General features: G+C 40.4%; 1 protein-coding gene across 4 annotated transcripts in view; it reads left to right on the top strand.

The window, feature by feature from the left end:
- The window catches only part of APP (amyloid beta precursor protein), a 192010-nt gene that overhangs the window by 55574 nt on the left and 118865 nt on the right, over window positions 1-17571 (top strand). For all 4 annotated transcript variants that reach the window (XM_016197637.2, XM_016197635.2, XM_016197634.2 and 1 more), the window contains exon 3: window positions 7050-7179. In XM_016197637.2, coding sequence (XP_016053123.2) covers window positions 7050-7179 — 130 coding nt within the window. The remainder of the gene's footprint in view (window positions 1-7049; window positions 7180-17571) is intronic.

Here is a 17571-nt window from a genome sequence, read left to right as displayed (position 1 = left end):
CTTTGCTTTGGTTTAGATACTGAAGTGTATAGTTTAAAACTTATCCTTAGTGGACTCTTGAGTGCTCAGAAATGGATCCTATTTTTGTCAAGTTCCACCTGTGTCACTTTCGTCTTCTGCGAAATGGGGCGATTGCCCACTGATAGAGGTGACATGGCTACACATGAAACATCTGCTTCCACTGGGCTAGGTTTTTTTTTTTTTTCATTCTTTTTAATTCAAAATTTCAAGCACATAGACAAAATAGCAAGAATAGTATAATGAATGCCCTGTGTACCTATCACTCAACTTAAATGATTATCAGATCTAGTCACTTTGGTTCCCAGAGAAGTCTGCAATGCAGTGCTTTATCCTGCCTCCTTCAAGGTCGGCTTTATTTTCGGTAAACTCTCATGCAGATGTGTTGCTCATCTCTTTTTGCAGAACTGTAAATTGACTAAGATGAATGTTATTGGCTGACTTCTTACATATTTGAAGTGTCATTAACACTACATCATTGCTAGCCCTTTTTTTCAAACAAAGAAGTACCCTTGAGAATTTGCTTAACAATTGATTTCAAAAGTGGAATGAATAGAAAGAACCATAAGTAAATTATTTTCAGAATTAGCAACAGTTCCCAGGACCCTGGCCATTAACTGTTTTCAGCCCTTTCTTACCACATTTGATTTTGTGTTCTTGAAATATCCTTGGTCTTTTGAAATTTAGTTGTGTGTAAAGAAGACTTTTGGCTTTAATCCCTTATCCCAGGTGACTTGTTTGCAAAAGGGCCCCCGAGGGCTCCCCCTATTTGCTCTTAATATTTGAAATAGAAGACAGTTTCTGTAAGACTCTGACAAAGTATATCGTAAAGAAATATTTTTATATTTCTGTATATAGAACTACATGTTCTTGGCTGTCTTAAATATCAAATTTTTTTTTCTTGCTGTGCGTATTTAACAACTTAAATGTCATCTTGTCGGAGATTAGTATATTTCCAATTTGGATAGATAGCGAAAAGACTTTTTCGATTTTTTTTTTAACTTGTGATGAAAATTTTCTGATGGTGATCAAGTTTTAAGGTGTTTTTCTATAGTGGGCAAAACCACTTAGGCTACTACTGCAACCTCAGATACATTAGCTTTCAAAGATGAAGCATATGTCTATGGCCAGAAGACTAGGCCACCTTTCAGGTGCGTGGACCAACCAGATGGGCCCCCTTAGCCTAAGTGAGAGCCCAACTCTTAATTCTTCCTAAGCATCTTTCTCAGCTGTGTAATTATTAGCATTAATCTGCAGCTTTTTATAGAAGATGCTACTGTTTGTATAAGACGCCACATCATACTTGGAAGAACAATATTAGAAGACATCGAGATGCTTGTTTTTCTCAGAAGTTCATCATGCAGCTCTAATATTATGCTATTTAGATTATCTTATTTAGGAGATACAGTGATAATACCCAATGGGACATTAATATATACTGAATTTTGCATCCCATAATGGACTCTGAACTTAACCAGAAATACTCATTAAATAGTTATCAGGCACTTACTGTCCTATCTTAGTGTTGGCCATTACTGAGGGAACACAGAAATGAGTCACACGGTCCCTCCCTTCACAGAGTGTCTAGTCTGATAGGGCAGGAAGGCGCCTAAGTGTCAGAGAAGGTAGAAAGTGGTCGTTGATCAGGGAAATGTGGCCGGATAAAATGCTTTGGATGCAGAGATCGAAGGGATGGGGTGGGGGCCAGCATTCGAGCTAGGCCTTTTTCTAGGGTTTTGTTCAATATAAAGCTACAAAGTAGCTTATGTTTCAAAAGGGGGCCAATGAAGGGGATGTGCCGTGCCCCCTTCCCCCCCAGGGTAACAGGTAATCAGGCAGCCCCTGTCCGGTCCTCTGTCTTGTCTGTGCCTGTCTTGGCTACTAGGCTCTGTCATCGCAGTTTCTTTCTCTGCACGTCTTCCTAGTCTCCTGCGGTAGACCAGCTGCTTCTTCCAGGTGCCTGGTTCCCCTTCACCCGCCAGTCCAGATATGGCCCTGGTCTGGCCATGACTTATCTTGCCCCCCAGTCAGGTGTTCCCCTCATCTAGCTAGAGCCTGTATGTGCTAGGTCAGAGCTTGCAGGTTAGGGCTTGCGTTCCTTTGGCTGTGATCAGCTGTCAGGAAGGAGCTGAGTTCAAGTGCTCACTAATGAGCTCTCCTTCAGAGGGTGAGGGCTGGGGCTCCGCAGGGAGAGGCAGGGGCTTGGCAGCCTGCGGAGAGCTTTAAACCAAAGGTAGTGAATGTGGGGTGCTACAGGGAGGCAGCGGGGTGCTAGATTGTGTTTTGTGCCCTTCGGGAAAGTGCTTTTTCACTGGGAAGGCGGTATAGCTGTGTACTTAACACGAATGTGAGTCACACTGCTGAACACCAGAAAGCATTCCTGAAGGGGGAGAGGGCTTATCATGGCAGTTCAGCGGCACGGAGGAGGTCTGTCCCCGTGGGAAGTCCCTGATGGGTTGGGGTGTGCAGTGTGTGTCACGTCAGGGTCTTAGGTGGGAGTGTGTTTGAAGCGCAGTATATGTATTTATTCAGTGACTGGTCCGTGCAGCTATAATTCAGGAAGATTTGTAGGAACTGAGGACAGTTTTCAAGGAACTAAATGCAGGCCTGGATTTGCTTCTACTTTATGCTTTTATTAATATAGCTTGTAGTTACCTAAAGTCTTTTTTTTTTTTTTTTTTAAATAATCGAGGAAACAGTTACTCATAATTGGGGTTGGAAAACATCCAAATGAAATAGTTGAAGGGACTCTTATCCTTATTTCCTATGGTATGATTTGAGGTGCAGCCAAGAAAATATAAAACATTGAACTGATGCTTGTGATTAATTATAGTGAAAACTCAGGGACAAGCACATTTGTGTGTCTGATTCTTTTAATTTTTGCTCTTGCCTAAATCTATGAGCTATGCTATTGTTTCAGTACAAAGTGCTTATTTGTCTCCGGTCATATACTAGAGCTGCTTAATTTTAAAAAACAGTAGATATATAGTACTTGGGCTTTTTGTCTGAAACTGGAACATGTTTTTGTTTTTTGGTTCTGTTGTTTGCTTTCTGAGTTGGGGGTTGTTTGTACCGTGTGGCAATTATGGTGACTAACTGGGACTGGCTGTGTGTCAGAAGAAATTTTGTGACCTTGATTGTTGATATTCCTCCCTCTTTTCAAATAAACATGATTTTAGAACAGCAAAATTGTATTATCTTTGGCAGACCCAAATTAATGACTTCGTGTCTCTGAATAACAGTAGGTGTCAGGGCGGTAGGTAAACCGTGCATGGGACCTACGCAGTTCAAATTTTATAATCTCTTCCATCTGCATAGTAACAATCGTTGTCACTGTTCTGGAGAGAGAGGTTGAAACACAGGAAACATCGCATATGCCCTAGATTTTTGTGGTGGAAACTAAAGCAAATTCGGTATTTGGCTGACCACTTGGTGAAGCTCCCGTGATCTTTAGGCCCTATGGCTAGAAGATTAGCATCATAATGAATTACTGCTCTGTTACACCAAATATTACCCTAGGACACCGAGGATGGTATGCACCGGGAGCCAGAGATCCTTCTTTCCTTCTTATCAACTTGTACCCTACACACAGTTTTTGTGGTTTTGAGTTGAAAAGAAGAAAATGTGACTTGACTGCCTGCCACAGGGTTTGTAGGAAACCCAGCGCTCCTGGGAAAATTCTCAGCAGGGTAGTATTTCTGTGAAGTGGCAGCTGGAACCCCTTTAGAAAAATGCAGTAACTCACACTTTACGGCCCATAAAGTTCTGTCCCTCGGGGCAAATTCTCTCTTGTGTCACAGAGTTTATGACTCAGGAGTGCTGCACTTTTGTGATATAGTAAACAAGGAAAGGTGGTGGGAGAATTAGATTCCTATGTGAAGAGCCACTTCACCTGTCCTTATGGAGAGAAAGGCCGCGGGGTTATTAAATTTTTAGTGGCATTTTCAAGTGGAGCATTATCTGAGACTGAAATGCATGCATGGTAGCCCTCAGACGCTTATGTACAAAATAAAATCAGGGGGAGGTTGCTGTTCCCCGTGGGAGCTAAGTTACTGGCTTTGTTTTTGAAGAATAACTTTCTCAGTCCCCACCCCAGGATTCTGACTTAGATACACATCTTTTGTGTGTGTGTGTGTGTTCTCATAACATATGATTTCAATGCTAAATCTACCCCTCACTACGCTGATCAGTGCCTTATTTTTAATTTTTTTTTTTTATATAAAAGTAGACTTATTTTTTAGAGCAGTTTAGGTTCCCAGCAAAATTGAGAGGAAGGTACAAGAGATTTCCCCACCTACCCCTGCCCCCACAGCCTTCCCCATTATCAACAACCCCAGCCTACATGGACATCACCACTCAAAGTTCACAGTTTACATTGGGAGCCACTCTTGGTTGTACATTCAGAGTTTGGGCAAATGTTTGTGTTCACCATTATAGTATCATATTGAATAATGTCACTGTCCTAAAAATCCTCTGTGCTGTTCATTCCTCCTCACCCCTAACCTCTGGCAACCACTCATCCTTTATCGTCTCCGTAGCTTTGCCTTTTCCAGAATGTCGTGTAGTTGGAATCACATCATGGAGCCTTTCAGATTGGCTCCTGTCACTAGTAATATACATTTGTTGGGACAAGAGACTTCCTCTATCTACCCTTCTTGAGTTCCTGTGGCTACTAATGGGCACAAGGCAGAATGACAGGAGAAAATTCCGAGTTTTATTACGTGTACACGGGAGAATTAAAAGGATAATTCTCCCTGAGAGAAGTGCAGTGGGCTGTTCATATATCCTTTACATAAAGAAACAATAAATTAGTGGGGAATCTGACAAAATGAGGAGGAGCTAGGTTTGGGTAGGTAGTTAGTAAGGAATTTAAGTAGAACATAGGCTCGGCAGTAAATTAATAAAATTCCCAAGGGTTTGTTTATACAGGCCTCTCAGTGCTGGATTCTTTATCTCTGGTAACCAGGCTGCCTCTTCCTTTGTCTGATTGCTCCTACCCCTTTCATAGCAGGGAGGGCACCTTTCACATGGAAATTTGTTTCCTGCATTTAAGTCAGAGAGTTTCTCCTGCTCCTGCTGCTTCTCAAGTTATTTTAATTCAAAATAATTAATATGCCATTGTGGGATATTTGTATTTGGACTGCATTGTACCCCAACTCATTTAAGGTTCCTCCAAGTCTTTTCATGGTTTGATAGCTAATTTCTTTTTAGTGCTGAATAATCCATTGTCTGAATGTACCATGTTTTGATGCCTTATTGTTTTAAACTGATATGTCTCAGGGCTGGGACTAGGGTGAGATATGTGAGACACTCAGGATTCAAGATTAAACAATGTTTTGATGCTATATTTAAAAATATTAAAATTAGTGTAAAAATTTATAATGAATAAAATATCAACATTTTCAATAAAGATGCGTCAAGGCAAGCCTCTCTGAATGTCACTGACAATCATAAGAAAGTTCCTTATATCCATACCCCACACTGGACATGACCGGGCTCTGAAAGCTGCTTCTCTCCCAAAGGCCCTGCCGCCCCTGTGGCCTTCTCAGGCAGACATTCTTTTCTCGGTAGCCGCATGGCATTGTGCCTGGAAGTGGGGGTGTCCTCCCTTCTCTACATTTTCACTTCCAAACCAGTCTTCTCTCCTCCCTAAAAGCCCCCTCCCCACCTTTGAAGTACACCCTCTCCAACCAGATCACCCCTTTCCCCTTCTCGTTGGTCACCTGTAGCTCTCTTTCATCCTCATGGGCATACTCCCTTGTCTTTGAAGGTTTTAGCTCCTGGCTTCCTATCATCCCAACAACTGCTCCCTCCATGATACTTGAGTGATTTTACTATCAACCTCGAAGATCATTCCACTGCTCCAGTTTCTCAGCTCCTTGATTTTCATGCCTCCAGTGATCTTGCCTTCATCAGCCATTCCTTCTGATGGTCGGATTCCATTCCTTGCAATGAACAAATACTGTAACTTCTCCCAAATCGTGATATCAATTCTCTGACTGTCCACAAACCACTTTCTCTGGCACCTTCATGCCAACACGCTGTAGCTCATACCAGGGCCCATACTACAGTCTTTTCCGTGTGTTTCCCCCCTTCATGTTTTCACTTCCCTTCCTCCCTCCTTTATGTTCTCCCTTCCCTCCACTCTAGATGCCATGGCCCATTATTACAATCATTCTCTCGCTGTCTCCTCAGTCACTTAATGCTTCTCTCTCTCTTCATTGCACTTCTCTGGCAAACCAGTACCCCCGATCAAACGCAAGCTTTATGCAAAGGAAAACCCATTTATAAATAAAATTTTATGATTGTTTTCTTTCAAATATCTACTCATTATTAATAAATAGAAATGGTTTTGATATTTCACAAATATATTTTAGCTGATCCAAATTCCACATTTCATTCCAAGTGTTCAGTAAATACTGTACTGAGGACAGTTATCAAAGCAAAGGGCTATAGCTTTATCAAGGGAAGAGATTCATAAATGCAGTTCTTTGTCTAAACGACAGTCCTGATAACTGTTTGATAAATTATTCTTATGTAAATTACTTTGAATAAAGAGAAGGATTTTTATATTGAAAGCTTGATATGTGTCATATCCTGTGCGTAAAATCTTTTCCTAATTAGTAAGATAGGGCTGGGTTGAATTTCAGTAAAGGTAATATATCCAGGTGAATCTACTGTAACGTTTATTTTGGACATTACAGAATATAATCCTCACACCAATTTACTTTGCATTGAAAATGACCCCATTCTTAAGAGAGGATCCCCTCCCCCTGTTTCTATTTTTATCTCCTTTGGAAAAATAATATTTTAAGCCAGAATAGGTGTCATAAAATTAAAAGTCACACTGCTTAATGTTTTGAATGGAATGGTTAGGCGGTCATTTGCATCTTTTTACCCTGAATTGCTTGAGGCTGCTTGAGTGTTGGGGGATAGAAATATATTAGAATAACAGTGTTGGTGGTGCAGGTGCTTGCGCATTCCAGCCCCTGATTCAGGTAACAATTTACCCTTTTCATGTGCTCCTCCAGGTCTACCCTGAGCTGCAGATCACCAATGTGGTAGAAGCCAACCAACCAGTGACCATCCAGAACTGGTGCAAGAGGGGCCGCAAGCAGTGCAAGACCCATGGCCACATGGTGATTCCCTACCGCTGCCTAGGTGAGCCGGCCAGCCGTGGCCCTGATCTTTGGGGATGGAAATGAGGGATGCTCTGATACACAGGACTCTTTTTTCCACATATTGCCACTCTATGTCAGACTATATTTTGGACTGAAGAATAGCACTCCCATCCTTCCACCCATTGAAGTGTAGCACTCCCATCCTTCCACCCATTGAAGTGTAGCACTCCCATCCTTCCACCCATTGAAGTGTAGCACTCCCATCCTTCCACCCATTGAAGTGTAGCACTCCCATCTTTCTACCCATTGAAGTGTAGCACTCCCATCCTTCTACCTGCCATCCTGTAGATAAGCTAGAGCAAAATTTTCATGTAGAAACAATGACCTCCTCCCCTTCCCTGGCACTTTCCCACATATTCCAGGAAGTAGCTAACCATGGGAGGTCAGTTACGCTTATCTTAGCTTCTGTCTACTGCTTCACTAGTCCCCCACCTGCTCCCCTCTAGCCAGCCAGGATGTGGTTTTTGCCTTTATATGCTTCTTGCAAAGACCTTTCGGGGCTGTGAGTCTGTTTAGGGCAGGAGCCCCCTCGCAGTCGCTGGCTAATAAAATTCCAAATGGTCAATTGGGTCTCGATGTGACTTAGTCTCACTTAAGTCGGCTATAACAGGACTGTTAAGGTAGCCTGTGTTCCGATAGTACAGGAGATGCATTTCTGAATTTCCTTGCATGGAAATTTCAACCCTGGAATGAATTTATCCAGTGTGTTTTTCAAAATTACAAATTCTTGGACAGATCCCAGGATTGCTTAATGAAAGTGCCTGGTGGTAGAGCCCAGGAATCTTAATTTTACCAGATTCCATAGGTGATTCTCATGTACACTGACTATCTAGCCTTGTAGAATCAAGGCCTTGTGTGTTTCCTCACATAGGCTTCATAGAAGAAAGGACCTCATGTGAAGCTCCAGCATTTTGCTCGTTTCTTAATCTCTTTCCGACAACAACTATTTGTCCTATTTGGCCATAGCTGGGAAATCGGAGTTGGGGTTGTGTTGTTTTTTCCCCCCGCTCACATCAAACTAGAGGAAACAGTTTGATCACTAAGGTTTAAATGTGTTTTCCTCTCACCATCCTCAAATTTGACTTTAATTTTTTATTTTAAAAATTGAGTTGTTTTATGTGGTACTATACTTTTTCCCTGTGGAAACACTGTCATACTCCATAGTTAATCTGACTTGGTTATTAGTCTCTTCCCTGTTGATATTTTTATGTAACCAGGCGTTGGGGAAATCAGCAGTCTCTGATCTAGATGGTTAGCATCTAGATATTTTCCACGCATTTATTCACCAGTAGGATGGTTGTAAATAAGAACGTAGAGATCTATATATGGAGGATATGGACAAGTATTGATATACATTCTGATGGCTGCTTGTAAAGAATAAGAGGAATTTTTTTTTTTTTTAAAGTCCCAACAGGAAATTTAGAAAGTATAATAAGTCCTGAAGATTCTGGAGCTCTCTGTAATACCTGGTCCAACATGGAATGTCCTAAGAGCATACTGGTTACTGTTCACGCATGGGCATAATGTCAGACGTTCATAGGAAAAAACTGGGCAATAGTATGAAGGTTTCACTTGGTGGGTTTACTACTCACAATGTAATTGAAGAGAGTTGGAAAAGCAAATTCTTGAACATTTGATAATTTAAGTGTTTCTTTGTTCCTTCCTATTCTTCCTAAATAATTTACAAGGCCTCTCACCCCTTTCTGTCTGTCTGGTCAAGAAGTGATTTAATAATATGAAAACAAGTAATGTTTAAATCATAAATACATTTGATTTACTATTTAAGAGCATGTAGAGGTCAGTTGTCTCCAGGAACTGAGTTTAACAAACTGAGCTATTATACCAAGAGACCATATAATTCAGTAGGAGTTAGGAAGGAATCATGAATCAGTTAATGATTTGTTTCTGTTGGTTCTCACTTGCCCATTCTATGAAATGTTTCAAATACATTTTCTGAAGACACTACCCTCACTGGGAACAGGTACTAGGTCTCTGGATGAGTATTATTGCTTCTGATAAGACACACTGCAGTTTGTTTTAGAATGAATACATATCACTTTGCTTAGAACTTTCTCCTGAAGAATTCTATTCAGAGTTGTTAGAATTGACCAAAAGGTAGAATCCACATGACCATTGTCGTTCACTACCTAGCGCAACTTAGGTGTGGCAGATAGGCACCTCCCACCTCTGAAAAGCTCTACTCGATGGTACGAGTGAATTGAAACTCAAGGGAGAAAATACTAAAAAGAAACAAGAGATGTATAAAATGTCTTCAGATACAAATATGAAGTCAGAAGATTTTATGATAATGCTATGATTAACTGTCAAAATATTTGTTTTTATCATGATAAGCTGTGTTACCCACCATTTAGGGAAACTTCATCCTAAGTAGCCTCTCTTCCCAGGCACAAATATTGAGAGTCGGTGAGATTGAATCTCTTGCTGTAACTTACACAGCTTGTTAGTGGTAGAATCAGGACCAGTGCCAGAGATTTTTGGATTCGTAATCCAATGTCCCTTACAGTATTGACACAAAATTGTTTCAAAGCAAATATCCACCTGATTTACAAAATCAAATCATAGAGGAAAGGCTGTGATTTAGAGCCAGTAAATAACATTTTTTTAAAGAAACTCACAACAGATGTTGTATTTAAAAAGGAGACGGTCATGATCCTGGAACAGGATAAATCCCCATCCGGTAATGTTTTCCACTTTATGGTAGTAATAGGCAAAGGTCTGATATATTGCCTGCTGCTTGAACAAAGAATTGCTGTTTAGCATTAACATAAGTGTCCTCTAACATCTTTGACTGTATCCAGATTTATCCTCTAGACAAAAGAGATTATTTTACTGAAGTTAGTTCTCAGAAAGGTGCTACCTAGAAAACAAAATAAAATTGTTTAACATATTACAATTCAAAACAAAGCTTGACCAGAGAGAAATGCCTGTTATGTCTGGCATGCAACCTTCCTGAACTTTCTATCAGATGCAGGATCCTGTGTTGCCCTGGGTTGTGTTCCTCTAGCTCATGTGTTTGCCCTGGGCGTACTTGCTCTACAGTACCTCGCATTCCTTGTCTAGATGGAGAAAGTGTATTAGGTTGCTGTTGCCATTTTCTTACCATGGAGTGAATGATTTCCCCTGAGAGTGGGTTGGTTGGCTTTCTCATTTCACCCTTTGCTTTTGATTGTGCCTCTGGACCCCGAGTATAAGATCTGTCTTAATCATAATAACATTTTATTAATTGTCTCATGTGGGATTCAAGCACATTATAATCATTACTCAAGGAGAATATTTTCTTTGCAAAGCTTTCAACCCCTTTCCATTTGAATGACTACCCTTCATGGTGTAATAGATTCCCTCTTGAAATCGGTGCCCTTCTGCACTTGTCAGTCCAGTCTAGGCAAGGTGGATTGCAGAAGATAAACTGTTGACCAATGGGGGCAAAGCCGGGTTCATAAATTAATCCAAAAGAATTAGAAGTTAAAGAATTACTACCTTAAATATCATTCGATTTCATTTTATATCCAAGGCCTTCCAAACGTACGAGTAGTTAATGATCAGGAAGCCATTCAGACATAGTCATCTTAATTTTGAATCATATTGCTTTAATAAAATTTTAGAACAAGCATACTTTGTGTTTTGCTGGCTGCTTTTGTGTGGATTAGCTACAGCGATCTCAATCTTCTTTAGTGTGAAAGGATGCATTTAGATATTCTGACTGATACTTTGCCAGAGTAGTGTTTTGGATTTATGCTAAACAACAGTTCACTTGAGACACATCATACAGCAGAACAGTATTCAAGAATGTGACACAAGACGTCACCTAATTTTAAGAATGGGGGTGGGGAATGTAGCCTTTAATGATCTTATAAAGACCCGTGTGTCCCAGCACAGTAGTTCAGTGATTCCAGGGAATCAGCACCTATGACCCCTCCAGTCTTCATTGACTTCTGCACTCTGCAGATGCAACTGCTTCTGCAGTCTTGGGAGAGGCATGTGCTGGGGTTATACACACACACTGTGGGAGTGATGCTTGGAGAGCCTGGCCTCTCACTCCAGAGGGGGGGTATACATTTGTTCTGTTTTTAAGGATTGTCTGCACCATGCACTCATAAGAAATGACCAGAACTACCAGGCATTTCTTCATCAGGGAAGGCTAACCATCCTTGGAGGGATTTCAGACTCCTTTTTATGTAGTCTTTAGCTTGCTTTTAGATTGTTTCTATGGACATATATGGAGAGAGAAGACAGACAGACACTGGCATCCGAGAAGTAAAAACAGTCACATGTAACTTAAATCTCACATGGTCACACTGTCATCTACTTTATTAACAAAAGACAAAAATGCTTTTAGGTTTAATAGCACACTAACTGAATACATGGGTAGACATTATTTTTAGTTTTTAATCTTGCTCTCTAAATATCTGCAATCGGTACTGTCCTAGGAGACCTGTAATGGTCAGAAACATTCACTTTTCTGTGCCAACTAGTGAACAGCTGCTCTCTGGTTCGTCTGCATAATTCCCTCTTGGAAATCATAAGCTTGTTATTTTAACACAAATTTAACACGAAGAATTGCAACATCTGCAGGTAACCTCAAAGCTGTGTCTTTTGTCATGAAATTGTCTTTCTTTTCTGATGTGATTATGGTGGGAATCAAGAGATTGACTTTCTCCAAGTTCTCATTCTGGCAACTTCTGAACACTTTTCAGGAGGTGTGTTGCTTGCATGTCATCACTTCCTACCCAAACCAGAGAAAGGAAACAGATTTTTCCTTTTGTCTTTAGAACTGAATACTTACAATATTATTTTACCAAACAAATACCACACTGTTTTGATTTTGTTTATCAGTTTAGTTTGTAAATACTTTTCCAAAGGGCTATAATAGAAAATACAGTTTCTATTATAGAAGGTTGACAAAAGTTGTGCAAGATTTTGGGGGGATTTAGGGCTTCATGTTTTATGCCACATGAATAATTAAAACCAGACAAAGAATACAAAATGTAAGGGAAAAACTTAAAGTGGTACAGACAGCTATTATGGTTCTTGGGGCAGGAGAGTGGCTTAAATCCCATATAAAAAATGGAATTCACTGAATTAACTTAGGCTCTTGTCTTAAAACCCTAGTTTTCATTATATTTTAATTAGTGAACTACATTTTTTTAAAGTTATATAAATAATATGTACAATGTGATAGACATAAACTTAATGTTATCATAAATTACAGAAATTTTTTGATATATTTCTTTCCTAAAAAAAAAAGAAGTGCTCTTTTGCGGGCTTAAAAATTTTCAGTTTTAATATTCTGAATTAGGCACAGCATGTCCTTCTAATAATCTCCAGATAATGCTTATGAAAGTATAACTTTATTATGGAGGAAGAGTTAATTAGATCAGGAATACTTGAAGTGAAATTAGGGAAAATCGTTTTCCTCAAGTATTTTAATACATTTCAAGAAAGTAATTTGATGTTTATACTTAATGAAAGAATTGACTAGAATGCACCGAGGAGAAGTATGCACATAAAAGCCTCGTGCCTGTAAGAAGTGTCATAAAGATGACAGTGAATCAAAGCCTGAGCTGAGACGTATTTCAATTTCAGTATCAAAGTATGTTATAAAATGTTCAAGTTTTAGTACTTGACACAGAATGCCCTCGATGTTTGTTTTGCTGTAGAGTCCAGGGATAAATTCTGTTGTTGTTTTCTTTTTTTATCACAGCAGTCACCGAGTGGCTTCATTAACCTTTCCCTCTCCCCGGTTCCCTTGATAAATTTCAGCTCTGGCTGGTGATGTGTCCCAGGAGTCTCTTTTTTTTTTTCCTGTCCCTGAGTCTCACGCTTTAGCTTTGAAGCCTGCTAGTGAAGGGAAGTCCCCAGGCAATAGCTGAGCATCAGTCTGGAGAGCGGCCAGGCCAGATGGGAGGAGGAGGAGGAGAAGGGTCCCAGGAGGAAGGCCTCGGGAAGGAAAAGGCCCTGACGCATCCCCCGAGGGCCTCCCTGCACACACATGGGCTTTAGGGTGCTGGTGTGGAGTTTGGGAAAGATGCAGTACTTGATGGGTGCATCACAAATGAAGCAAACTTTAAAATGGGGCAACTTTAGATAAAGGAAACCCAAAAGTTAAAAAATGACAAAAAGTTATACGATTTTAAAAAAGAAAGTGTCATTGCCCAGGTCTGAGCAATGTTGGCATAGTCGTATATTGACTAGTCATCAAAGTGTCGACGCAAATACCATGTGCAGGACAAAACTGCACTAGATGGGTGGTGGGAAGGGAGGGGGTCAATGTGAAATTTCACTTTCCATAGTAAGCAGACTTCATGGAGATGGCCATGGAAACAAAGAATTTAGAAATGTGGGGACATACAGCAGAAGAGACAACTAAATGAGAGGGCAGTGAATGATTTTCATCACCTCTTCCTGCTACAGAGAAATTATCAAGCAGATCTGTGGCAGAATAAGTTGAATTTAAAGGGTTCCAGACATTTTTTTTAATCTAGAAAATTTAAAATTAAAACTTGGAAGACAAATTGCTGATAAAGAGGTGTCTTTATTTTGCTAACTGTGAGATGGGTAAAGCTCAGCTGTGATATAATAGAGCTGAGCCTTTTCTGTATTATATATTGACAAGATATTTGTTTTTCCTTGGGTATAACTTATGATTATGCATATATAAAGCTACCTTCATACCTATTCTACAGAATTTAAGGCAGAGTTGCACTAGTTTAGACGTTGTAGAGTGTGTGGTGATCATTGTTCCTGTGGAAATGTGCTTATCTCCTCTAATAATTTAGTGACAGGTGTCTGTTTAGGGACCCAGACTCAAAATGATTTAAACTGGACTCCTCTTCCTCAGAAGTGTTCCCCCAACCGTAAATCTGTTTAAATTTCCAATCTTAATTAAAAATGCACTTTATCACCAGTTGGCATGAACTTTTTATTTATGTTAGGTAAGATGTGGGATTGCATCACGAACCAGGAGTTAGGGAAACAGGAGTGTGAGCTGGAGCACGCGGTAGAAGCTCCTTGAAGGAGAGTGAGGCATGATATGCATTCTAAGACATACGTAGAGAAAGTGAAAAGATCTGAATTAGAATATTTGGGACTATCCTGGGGACAGTGGTTTGTGTTGGTGGTATTGGTACATAATGTTGGAAAATTAGAATTAGTGCCAAGATGGTTCATTATTTAAATTTGGAGTAATATCAAAATCTCATTTTCTATTTGGAAGGACCTTAAATTCACTTGGTGGTTTCTTTTATGTGATGTCCAGAAAAATATCTGAACACTCAGTGTGGTTTTATTTATCTTGCACATGTCATGAATATGCTAATATCCCCTTTAAGATATACCGTACCTGCTTTCTTAGGCCTTGTCATGGTGTATATTCTATGCCTCAGGATAAAGTCTTTCATTATGTCAGTTCTTTTAATGGTGCACTTGGATTAGGGAAAACACTGCTTGTGCTCCAGAGCAGCATTTCCATAAACTGCAGCAACCTGGCGGATTGGGTGCTCATCACCTTTCAGTTTTCATGGCAAACCCATAGAGGGTAAGAGGTTGGGAGAAAGATGCACAGTTAGTGGGTCTGAGGGCCTGGCGAAGGGAAAGACTGCTTTGGGAATAAACTGTACCCGGTGCTGAACACTAAGAGGCATTCCTGCAGCGCCTGTGCATGTGGAAATCATTGTTTTGTGCCTGAAATGGAAGCTCTCTGAAAATAGGGACTTTTGTTTTATTTGCTGAAATATTCCCAGAGCTCTGAGCATGCCGTGGCACTTGGTAGGTATGTAGTAAGTGTATAGCGAATGGATGGATGGATGGATGGATGGATGGATGGATGGATGGATGGATGGATGGATGAATGAATGGAGGCCTTAGCTGAATATTGTAAAAAGGAAGGAACATTGAAAGAAGGAATAGCTTAACTACTAGGAAAGCAAAGGATGTAAAGCAGCAGTTTCACGGCCCTAAAGCAATCTCTGAGATTACGGTAAATGTCATTTACTTAGGCCAGCGTTGATCAACAGAAGAAGGGCAAGTTTTATTTAACAACCGAGAAGTTCCAGGAATCTCAGATTAGGAAGAAACTCAAGTATTTTGGATCTGTACAAAAGTACATTAAACTCTTTATCAGTAGGCAATAAGGTCTAACCTATCCTACATGTTTGTGGTTTATAGCCAGTATATACCAGAGGCGTCTGTGTGTAGAGATCAAGCATACTATTAGATTTGTTTACGATAGTTTCATTATCCTTAGCTTTTCACTCTAATGATAAAGGATTATTTTAACAGAAACCCACTTCTAAATATTATTTATAATGGTAACACAGTTTACGAGATTATTTCAGATTCATATGTTATACCTTGAGAGGTAGGGTCATACTTGTGTATGCTAACCATTAATTCCTATTATATTTAAATGTCTTTATTAAATGAGATGAATGTGGTGGTTAGTAGGTGCTTAATCAGTAGCTTTTAAGTACTCCCTTTCTAAAGGTTTAAAACTTTCCATGGTATTAAATTTGAGGGGCATCCTATTAATTTGTTGATTAGGTATATTTTTAAGAATGCTACCCAGCTAGAGGTCCCTGAGTCTTCCCCTTCAGTGTTAACTACTTTGCCAGAATATGGTACAGCCTTGTTTTCTTAAAGGTCTGGCTGTCACTGAAGATTCCTTCTTTATTGTATGATATCTTTTTCTGCTCAGTGTTGCTGGATTCCTGAAGGTCATGTGACTCTTTCCTCTTTATTGAAAACTTAGAGTCAATTGTCATTGAAAACCTTCTGATATTCTAAATTCTCTTAGCATAATTTATATAATAGTCTCCTGTTCAGTATGCCAAGACATTCTATGTCTTGCCATTTTAATAATTTGAGTTTATTTTTCCACCTTTGTTCTCATTTTAAGTTTTTAGGCAAAATTCTGAATTGAGTCTAAATGGATGGGTACCAATCAATCCCTGTGTTGTTTTTTTCACTAGGTTCTGTGTCCTCATTGTCTCTGATCTTTGATTTCATAAAGACCTTTGGTCCGCAGACTCTCTATTCCATTTCATATCTCAGGAATTTTTAGCACGCTCTTATTTCCCTGTTCATCAGAGACCCCATCAGTCATGTGACCCCATATCTTTAACTTCCACTGTTGCTCGACCCATTCACACCTGTGCTGCTTTTTATCTATCTACTTATTTATTTTTAGAAATATGTTTTTATCGATTTCATTGAGAGGAAGGAGGAGAGAGAGAGAGACAGAAAAACATCAATGATGAGAGAGTCATTGATCGGCTGCCTCCTGCACGCCTCCCGCTGGGGATCGAGCCCGCAACCCGGGCATGTGCCCTGACCGGGAATCGAACCTCGAGCCCCTGGATCCTAGGTCGATGCTCAACCGCTGAGCCACGCCGGCCAGGCCACAGCTGTGCTTCTTGCTACGGTCGGTCGGCAGCCTTTTCTGTGGTATTTTCTCACCTCCACCTCTACACAGCCGGCTGTTCCCGGGCATCCGTCCCTGCAGCCCCAGGGAGCGAGCGCTTTGCTGCCTTTCATGCTGTCAGATCCTTCAGGCACTTTTGTCCTCAGCTTCCCAGTGGGACCCGTGCCTGTTGATCGGTGCTTGCTCCCCACACTGTAATTATGCTGCTGTTTCTGTTTTTCTTTCTGCTACTCTCATTCTCCTTCTGTGGCTCATTTTTTCTGAAACCCACTCAAGAAATCCTCAATATTGGTGTTTTATAGGAGTCCTCCTGGGCCGTCGACTTCCCCACAATACACATAGTTCCTAGGAAACCTCATCAGTGCGGTGGTTTCTCGAAGGCCTGGCTTGAGGATTCCTGAGTCGTTCTATCCAGGCCAGCCTCTAAGTATTTGTTGGTCATCAGACTCAATGTGACTCCTGGAGTCTTGGTAATTAGCCTTGACTTTGAGGGGTAAGAGCATGCAGAGTAGGGCGAATAGCGCACAGGGCTGGCTTTTAGCTCATGGGAACATTTCATCTCAGATGTGAACCAGTTTCCTTACCAGTAAGTGGTAAATGCTAAACAAAAACAGATGAGCACCGGCTGTGTCTGTTCCACTGTCCTCCGTTGGTTTATCCTACCATTTGGGGTAAGAATCTGTTTTAGGTCAGGGATAAGATTGTTTTCAAGCTTTTATTAAGGTCTCCTGAACCCTTGATTTTCATGCATAAGAACTAATTAGATTTAAATGGGCTTAATGTAGAAACGTTGCTATGGATATAGAAATACACCTCACACCGGGCTACCACCATAATCTAGGGCTTTCGTTGTTGTTTTGCTTTGCTTTTTCTGCCAGTGAATTGCAACTAGAGCGCAAGAATAAAATTAATCAAGCTTAAATCCCTAGGAGG

Source organism: Miniopterus natalensis, chromosome 6, assembly GCF_054644295.1.
Source record: "Miniopterus natalensis isolate mMinNat1 chromosome 6, mMinNat1.hap1, whole genome shotgun sequence".
Classification (NCBI taxonomy): Eukaryota; Metazoa; Chordata; class Mammalia; order Chiroptera; family Miniopteridae; genus Miniopterus; species Miniopterus natalensis.
This window is presented reverse-complemented; position numbering and strand designations above follow the sequence as displayed.